Genomic DNA, 9,247 nt, shown 5'->3' on the forward strand with positions numbered 1-9,247 from the left:
GAGAGGAACCACCCAAGGGCACACAGGCTGGGAGGTAATGTTGCGGGCCATCTTCGGAGACAGTCTACCACACTTTCCAATCATCTGGGTAAGGGCTAAAAATATACATAGGTCCAGAGAAGACGGAATGGGTTTGAGAACTATACAGGTACAGTCTGTAATAGAAATAGCCCCGGAATTACAATTTTTCAACTTTACGATGGTGCGAAAGCAATATGCATTCAGTAGAAACTGTATGTCCAGTTTTGAATTTTGACCTTTTCCCAGGCTAGTGATGTGCGGTACAATGCTCTCTTGGCTTTTTTTTTTCTTTTTTTTCTTCTTTTTTTTTTTTTTGGCCGCACCATGCGGCATGCAGGATCTTAGTTCCCCGACCAGGGATTGAACACGCGCCTCCTGCAGTGGAAGTGCAGAGTCTTAACCACGGGACAGCCAGGGAAGTCCCATGATGCTCTCTTCAGATGCTGGGCAGCGGCAGCGAGCCTCAGCTCCCCGCCAGTCACATCATCACGACAGGAAACAGCCCATACACTTACAAGCATTCTGTACCCAGACCACCATTCTGATATCCGCTTTCAGTACAGCATGCAGTAAATTACATGAGAGGTTCAACACTTCATTGTAAAATAGGCTTTGCCCAGCTGTAGGCTCATGGAAGTGTCCCGAGCACGTTTAAGGTAGGCTGGGCTGAGCTCTGATGTTCAGTAGGTTTGGTGTATTAAATGCATTTTTTTTTTTCGCGGTACGCAGGCCTCTCACTGTTATGGCCTCTCCGTTCGCGGAGCACAGGCTCCGGACGCGCAGGCTCAGCGGCCATGGCTCACAGGCCCAGCCGCTCCGCGGCATGTGGGATCTTCCCAGACCGGGGCACGAACCCGTGTCCCCTGCATCGGCAGACAGACTCTCAACCAATGCGCCACCAGGGAAGCCCTAAATGCATTTTTGACTTAACGATGGGTTTATCAGGGCGTGACCCCATCGTAGGTCGAGGAAGATCTGTAAAGGAGATGGAATCAACTGGACTTAGTGGCTGATTGGATATGGGTGGTGAAGGAGAGACGAGTTGGGGTTTTTGTCTTGGGTGCTGGGTGATGACAGACCTGGGGCTGAGATCATGAAAGAGGCAGGTTTCAGGGGAAAGATGAAGAGACTGTTTTGGGATGTGTCTGGGTTTTAAGTGCATGTAGGTGGGGGCTGAGTTTGACTGAGTTGCTAGCTTGAGGCGCAAGTCAGGGTTCAAGCAGAATCTTCAGCTTATACGTGGTAGTGGGACCATGAGAAAAAATCCAGTTGTGTAGAAAAAGGGGAGGGAAGGGCAGGGTGCCGAGGGCTGTTCCTTGGAGAGTACTCACACTACAATCCCCTTGGAAGGTTGGCTGGGAGGAGGTCAGAAGTGAGATCCAGCCTCAGGATGCTGGAGGCTGGCCTTGAAAGGGTCAGGGACTTGGCTTTGGGAGCAGCCCACATCAGAAGTTGAGGTTCGGGACTTCCCTGGTGGTCCAGTGGTTAAGAATCCAAGCTCCAACCTGAACAATTTCAGAAGTACGGACAGGCGTGTCATTCTGACGTAATTAATGGTCACTTTCAAACATAAAAAGGCAATCTAGAAATCATTAGGAATGAAAATCTTAATACACTTTAGGGACTTCCCTGACGGTCCAGTAGTTAAGACTCTGTGCTTCCAGTGCAGAGGGCACGGGTTCAATCCCTGGCCGGGGAGAACTAAGATCCTGCATGCTGCGTGGCTAGGCCAAAAAAAAATAAAGAGAAGTTGACGTCGTCTGCTGAGCACACGGAGGGTGAGGCTTGGTGAGAGTGGTGAAGGTTCGGAACAGCTTCTGCTGGGAAAGGGAACTGATGAGAGGCGTTAGGGTCTGTAGTGATGCTAAGGTACACGTTATGGGCTTGATCCCCATAGCCTGCGGGCAAAAGGGGAGCCCTGGGCTGATGCAGGATTAGAGTTTGGGTGCTGCTGAGTGTGGGCGAAAGTGGTTATGTACCCACCTATGGGTCAAAGGTCAGGGGGAAGTGGGGGATCAAGACACTGGAGGTTCCCCATGACATTGACCAGCAGATGTGCCAGGAATGTGGCTGAGGGAAAGCTGCAAACGAAAAAGGGCGCTGTGTTGGCTTCCCTGGTGGCGCAGTGGTTGAGAGTCTGCCTGCCGATGCAGGGGACACGGGTTCGTGCCCCGGTCCGGGAAGATCCCACATGCCACAGAGTTGCTGGGCCCGTGAGCCATGGCCGCTGAGCCTGCGCGTCCGGAGCCTGTGCTCCGCAACGGGAGAGGCCACAACAGTGAGAGGCCCGCGTACCGCAAAAAAAAAAAGGGCGCTGTGGCCGCAAAGTGTGATATCCAGGCTTCAGTGTCAAAGCGAAGCGGTCGTGGATGACAAGATCCAGGGTCTGGCCACCGGAAGGGGTTGCATGCTGTAGAGTGGAGGTGAAAGCCACTGGGCTGGGGGACTCAAGGAACCGTTAAGGCTCATATATGGCTGGGACATCCATAGGGTCATCGAAATGATATTTCACCAGGATGATATTTCAGTGTGGGTGGGAAGAGCTTCTAACAGGCCTTTTTAGAGAATGTGGAATAAATAGTTAAGGCCCGAAGAAAGAGGCAGAGAGAGATGCCCTGAAGGTTGGATTCAGTCTGCATGCTCCACCAGGATTCGCTAGTTAGGCAAAATTAGCTCTTAAATGTGCAATCGGCCTTGCAAAGTTGAGCAGCGAAATGTCTGCCTCAGTGTCACTGTTGGCATCCTTGAACTTGTATGGGATCAACGGTCATATGATTGCGTAGGTTGCTCTTGTAGCTGATCAGTCTGAACAATTTCAGAAGTACGGACAGGCGTGTCATTCTGACTTAAGGGTAACATTGAAGTTAACGGTCACTTTCAAACGTAAATAAGTGGTCTAGAAGTAATTAGGAGTGAAAATCTTATACACTTTAGGGACTTCCCTCGTGGTCCAGTAGTTAAGACTCCGTGCTTCCAATGCAGGGGGCACGGGTTCAATTCCTGGTTGGGGATGCCATGCAGCATGGCCAAAAATTTTCAAAAAAAATCTTATCAGTCAGTTGAGGGAGAAGTGTGTACTTATCGCAAAAGAGAAGTGCTTTAACAATGAGGGTTGTGAAAGCAGACAATTTTCTACACAAAAATAAGAAGCATTAAGGAAAAGAAAACCACGAGGGTCCCCAAAACACATTTTGTTCTCACCAAACTTCCAAATAATATATTTTATTAAAATGTTTGAAGAAAACAATTCTTCCTTATACTTTTGAGTCTGTCCAGGCTAAACCTTCACACAAAAAATGCTGGTCAAAACAATTGCTATACCATGCCAGCAATTTCTAGTCATTGGAGATGAAGGAATTTTGAGATTAGTGCAAACTAAGAATCCTCCTAGGAAAACCTGTTACCGAAAACCAATTTTCTTGAATTATAATCTGCAGTGCTTGAAAGCTTAGTGATATTATTGGACGTCAAGTTGAAAGTGACATCTGGTCATGCGAATGTCAAGTCCAGTGACTGCGGTGCCATCTAGCAAGCTGAAGGTGCTGGGAAAACTGCAGCTTCTGCTTTATAACATCAAGCATTTGAAATTTGATTACCAACATTGCTAAACATAAAATTGTAATAATTCGATTGTTTTGACTAAATTTTAGATTTATTTTCATATTCCAGAGGTTCATTTTATGATGGTGAGCCTCATCATCTGACTATCGTTGGCTGACTATCAATTTGAACACTCGGACATTTGGCCCAAATGTCTATTTTGTGCATGTCTGTTAGAGAGAGGGGAGGCATTAGGGATAGTTCAGAGCTGCCAGCACGATGTCACCTGCTGAAGGTTACGGGCAGGAGCTGGAAGCCAACAGAGGCCCACCGGCTTCCCCCAAGTCCCCCCTCCACTGCCCTGCCCCTGGCAGGGACGGCCAGGGAATGACCCTCTGGAAAGACTGTCCGGCCAAAGGGTCTGAGACAGGGCCTCCTACTCTATTCCAGCCTTGCACGTGGGAACATCGAAGTCTTCTTCCCTCCCCGCCTACGGCAGGACCACCCTGAGCCGGGTAAGGTCCCAGGACGGAGGTCACAGGCCTCGTGGGAAGAGTGTGCATGTAGGGCCCGTGAGGGACTGAGCTACGCGGGCACCCGGGGGGGCGGCCAGACCCTTACAGTGAAGGGGGACAATGTGGAACGCTCCAGCTTCCTCTGATTCCTTCGTGTCCTTTCCAGCTACAGTCCACAGACTTCAGCCCATCTGGGAGTGAGACCGAAAGCCCAGGTGAGAGGCAGGGCCGACCTGATGCTGGGAAAGGGGCTCAAGAGGCGCCTGGGGCAGCCCCTGTCTGTGATGTGGGCAGGGCTCTGTGGCTGGAGGTCGGGGAGGCTGAGCTGGTGGGTTTGGAAGCCTGCTGACCTCAGAGCTGCCTCTGAACAATGGCTCTTCTCTCCCACAGGCCTGCAGGTGAGTGCCCTCTGGAGGGAAACACGTGGAGCGCGGAAGCCACGGATGGACGGGGGACTGGCAGTGTTGGGGGAGGGGTAAGGGGCTACGGAGTCACCTGGTGAGGACATAAGAAGCCTAGGGTAAGGCTGGGGAGGCCTCCCTGCCCCACTCTGGCTCACTGCGGCTTTGGTCTCCCCAGAACGGAGAGGGCCAGAGGGGGAGGATGGACCGGGGGATCTCCCTTCCCTGTGTGCTGGAGCAGAAGGTGAGGGGCAGGGGCAGAGGCAGGGGATGGTGGGCAGGGGACAGAACCGTCTCTATCGGGGGCGGGCCAGCTTGGGGAGAAGCCAGGGAAGTGAATGCACTGAGGGGTCCTCCTGGCTGATGATGGGAGGGGCAGCACGGAAGTTGGGGGAGTTGGATGGCAAGATGGCATGAGCCCCCATGGCCCCTGCAGGCTGATAAGGGGGCCTGGGGAATGGAGGGGGTTACGCTGACGGGGACCTCCAAGAGCCTAATACTTACTGCCCGCCTCCCCTCCCCGCCAGATCTATCCTTACGAAATGCTGGTGGTGACCAACAGGGGGCGAACCAAGTTGCCTCCAGGTGTGGATAGGATGAGGCTTGAGGTACGCAGGGAGAATGTGCTGGGTGGGTGAGGGGCACCCCCTGCCCGGTGTGGGGGAAGGTGGCCCAGCCCCACCCTGTGCCTTCTGTCCCTACACTGCCTCTGTGTGTCCCCCTTGCAGAGGCACCTGTCAGCAGAGGACTTCTCAAGGGTCTTTTCCATGTCTCCCGAAGAGTTTGGCAAGCTGGCTCTGTGGAGGCGAAACGAACTCAAGAAAAAGGCCTCTCTCTTCTGATGGCCCCCACCTGCTCTGTGACTGACCCTCACCCTTGCTCCTTCAGGGTTCTGGAGCTGGGGTCACTAGACCCCAAAGCATCATCTCTGGGGGGAGCAGGGGGGTGGGGCAGAGGTGGGGTTGGCTCCGTTGCCCAGGTCAAGGGAGAGTAAGGCCTCTGCAGTGCTGGGGTTTGGGGACGTGGACCTCCTTCCCCATGATGAGCTAGTGGGGGGGCCCTTCTCTCATCCCTGGTCCTCGCTGCACAGGGCAAACCCAGCGTGCACTCCAGCACACTCAGAGTTAGTGTCTGCACCCTCTCTCCCTGCCCCCACCCCCATGTGAAGGTCCCCAGAAGAGAGTGATGAGACACGAACATGACACTTAGTGGTCAGGCCTGTCTGCTGTCCTGACCAATGGGTGGGAAGAACCCTCGGGCCTGGTAGGAGGCACGTGAGGGTGGGAAGCAGCCACACGGGCAGAGAGCGCCCAGGACCCTGTGTGCACCCAAGCACTCCTCCGCAGCTCACCTGGGACAGGTTCCCCTGCACCTGGGCCTCCCGTCTCTCAGCCTCCAGCAGGGAGGCCACCCAGCCCTCCAGCTCACCCTGTCCTCTCCTTGTGAACCCCAAGCTTCGAAGCCTCTTGCTCCAGCCCTGAGGCTTCCCTAGAAGCCTTGGCTTAGAGTGGAGATGTCGCCTATACAGACCCCCAGCCCAACATCAGCCTTCAGGCTGAGTCGGCTAGAATGCTACCTTCTAGCATCCAGGTCCCGGGCAGAGCCCAGGCCTTTGGGCTCCCCTGGATGGGATGAGGAGCCAGGCTGAGAGTCCTGGCTACCAGGTCCCACCCACACCCCTGCATCCCCCACCATGCTCTCTAAAGAATGTAATTTATTGGGGCCCCCCCAGCTGCTTTCCTCACCTAACTCTCTGCCCTACCTTAATCACGCTCCCAGCTTTTCTTCTCTCCAAATACACATGTATATAATTATATATATATTTTTTTGCCGGGGTCTGGGTTTTGTTCCTGCCCAGACCCCGACATCCCTTTCCGCCGTGTGTGTGTGATAATGCTGGGGGAGGGGGACTCTGCTTGGAATTAAAAGGTTGCATCGGGGCCCCAAATCTATTTGTTCTTTATGAGCCACCAGATCTGAGTGAGAGGGACAGGTGCTGCCAGGCTAAGAAAAGCCACGGAGCGAGGGTTCAAATGGCGGGGTACACAGAGTTGGAGGAGAGAGAGCGATGGCACACATCCTACCCTCCCCCACCCCTGGGCCAGAAAAGCGGGGGCAGTCTAGCAGGTCCTGTCTGCCTCCTCTCCTTCAGGGGCTGTGCAATGGTGACATGGATGAGGGGACAGAAACTCACACTCTGGAGAATGAATATAGAGCCAGCTGGGAGAAAAGGCTCTGCCCTTCGCTGGGCCCCTAAGTGCAACCCCTTGGCGGTCAAGCTCATCAACAGCTTACATGGTTGTACCCCTCCAGGTCTATGATACAGTTCAATGGGGAGGCCAAACACCCAGTAAAGCTCAACTGTGGAGGAGTGGGCAGTGAGCTGATTCTCGAGGGTCAGGCGGGGAAAACTAAGGGGTGGGGAAATGATGGGGGAAATCCAGCAGGAGCAAGGGTCAAGTGGGGGCCAAGGGAGCAGGAGTAGCTTGGTCCTGGATGACTTGGCAGGACCGCCCAGGGGCAGTAGACATGGAACGGGCCTGCTGCAGTGGGTGGAGTGGGTGGAGGGGGTGAAGACGGGACTGGAAGATCAGAAGGACTTTGGGTGTGAGGGCCGGCGGGGATGGGGCCGGCTCACCTGTGGGGAACAGAACCTGGATTTGGGCACCTGAAGAGGTACGCAGTCCAGAGGACCCGGTGAGTTGGAGGGGGCCCTACGTGTGAACCCAAGACTGGACCTGGCACCTGAATCAACTCTCCTGCCCCTGGAGGAGTTTCTAGCCCCTTTGGCTGAAACAAAAGCAAAGCGGATAAGAACTGCTCAAGTGTGAATGATTAAACTGTAGGAGTTCTGCTACATGCACAACATTGATCGTCTTAACAAACTTGCGAGGTCAAGGGCACAGGTTGTTTTCATCCTTCTCGAGAATGAGAAAACCGTGGAATAGAGACATTTCACAAGCCCGAAGCTACAAGCAACTAATGACTGCAGACTGGAAACACACATCCCAGTTTCTTCACTGCTAACCTGGGTCATTCCCAGTATAGACACAGTTGCCTCTCCAGGGGCAGCAAAGAGAGGAATGGTACCCCCACACACGTACCCAGGATTAGGTGTTCAGCAAAAGTTTGGAAGGCTTATCCCGTTCCGGCATGAGGGAAACGGGTGACGAGGCCAGCACCCCTGTCCACGGAGCTCCCAGGCTCTTGAGCACCAAGGGTTGTGAGGAGTGTTTGATCACAGTGCACTGGGAAATGTTTGTGGTGCGAGCAGACTGGACTCGAAGACTTAAGGATCTGAAGTTCCTGAGAATTTAGAGCGGCTCAAAGTGGAGGTCTGTCCTAAAATAAAGCCTTGGTGATTATTTAGTCCATTGGTTTCCAAGCCTTTTTAGTAGTCAATCTTTTTAAAAATTAGATCTTACTATTAGCAATTAGAATACATTTATAAATTGATTTTATTTATTTTTTTGGCCACGCCACGCGGCATGCAGGATCTTAGTTCCCTGACCAGGGATAGAACCTGTGGCCCTTGCAGTGGAGGCACAGAATCCTAACCACTGGACCACCGGGGAATTCCCTGAAAGTTGAATGTTAATTGTTAATGAAATCAATCAATGAGAACAAGGAAACTATTTGATGGATATAACAATTTTAAGTCAAGGGCTGTATATGACAGCCACCCTTTCACCAAGCACAGGATCTAATTTATTCTTGTATTTGGTTGCACAGTAGGAGAGAATTCTGATTCACACAGATAAGTAGTTACAAAGTTGCGGTGGTTTAAAAATGCATGCAAATGTGAACGGTCACATTCCTCACGTTGTTGAGCAGCAGCAGCTAAGCCCCATCTCTCTGAATCTGGGCTTAGTGCCTTGCTCTTTCAAACTGTTTATTCTGCAACAGCCTTCTACCTTCATTTACGCTGACAGGAGGGAAGGGTTTATTCAAACATCTTCCCAATGAGCTAACCTGGCAGCAGAATTTAAATACATCGGTGGGCTCTATCATATATACAAGTATGTCCACTGACTTTTATTAGAGTTTTTGAAATAAAATTTTAAAAGTTAAACCAAATAAAAGGTTATAAATTTCTTATACACTTCCCCTGTATTCTACAGTTCCTTGAAATATCTTGAAGGAAAACAAGTAGATTTAATCCATCCAGCCTGCTTCCTTTACCTATGAGGAAGAAGACCCAGAGAAGAACAGTGTTGGACTGACTCCAGATTGCTTTTTTTTTATTAAAAAACTTTTCTGGCCACGCCGTGCAGCATGAGGGATCTTAGTTCCCCGACCAGGGATCGAACTACTGGATCGCAAGAGAAGTCCCCTAGATTGCTTCTTGATACACAAAATAGGCTTGTTTCTTCCCTTTGTTCTTATACTTTTTGGCCTAAAAGCCTCCTCTCATTTCCCATAGGCTCCTCACCTGGGACCAATTGTAGATGAGCTGTTTGAAACATCTATTTTCCCTAAGCAGCTGCCAGTGAACTGAGATCCAGATACTAGTTCAGCCGAACCCTGGCCTCCCCATGATTCGGTCTGGACTGCAGGCTCCACTCCACAGCACATGGCCAACTCTGGGCAGGCATTGCTTCCTGGGCCTTAGTCCCACTGGTGAAAGGGGCCTCAAAGGCAGAGCCAGTGCAGTGAAGCCCCAGTACTCCACAGCTCCAGGTCCTCAGACCTGTGACAGGGGCTACCCACTTTCCCTCGTGGGACCCCCGGTGCCTCACCCTCTCATCAGATGGTGTCAGGGATCAGCAG

General features: G+C 52.0%; 1 protein-coding gene across 3 annotated transcripts in view; it reads left to right on the plus strand.

Moving 5' to 3' along the window:
* Window positions 1–6,290, plus strand: part of DMTN (dematin actin binding protein) — a 23,756-nt gene extending 17,466 nt beyond the window's left edge. The window contains exons 11-16 of one of the 3 annotated variants that reach the window (XM_007450555.1): window positions 4,012–4,076; window positions 4,243–4,291; window positions 4,467–4,474; window positions 4,656–4,721; window positions 5,005–5,085; window positions 5,206–5,369. In XM_007450555.1, the coding sequence (XP_007450617.1) occupies window positions 4,012–4,076; window positions 4,243–4,291; window positions 4,467–4,474; window positions 4,656–4,721; window positions 5,005–5,085; window positions 5,206–5,319 (383 nt within the window). In that variant the 3' untranslated portion in view covers window positions 5,320–5,369. Of the gene's footprint in view, window positions 1–4,011; window positions 4,077–4,242; window positions 4,292–4,466; window positions 4,475–4,655; window positions 4,722–5,004; window positions 5,086–5,205 lie in introns of all 3 variants that reach the window. The other 2 variants (XM_007450556.1, XM_007450557.1) reach the window with 2 other exon arrangements.
* Window positions 6,291–9,247: the final 2,957 nt, after the last annotated feature.

This window comes from Lipotes vexillifer, unplaced genomic scaffold (assembly GCF_000442215.2).
Source record: "Lipotes vexillifer unplaced genomic scaffold, Lipotes_vexillifer_v1.1 scaffold567, whole genome shotgun sequence".
In the NCBI taxonomy this organism is placed as follows: domain Eukaryota; kingdom Metazoa; phylum Chordata; class Mammalia; order Artiodactyla; family Lipotidae; genus Lipotes; species Lipotes vexillifer.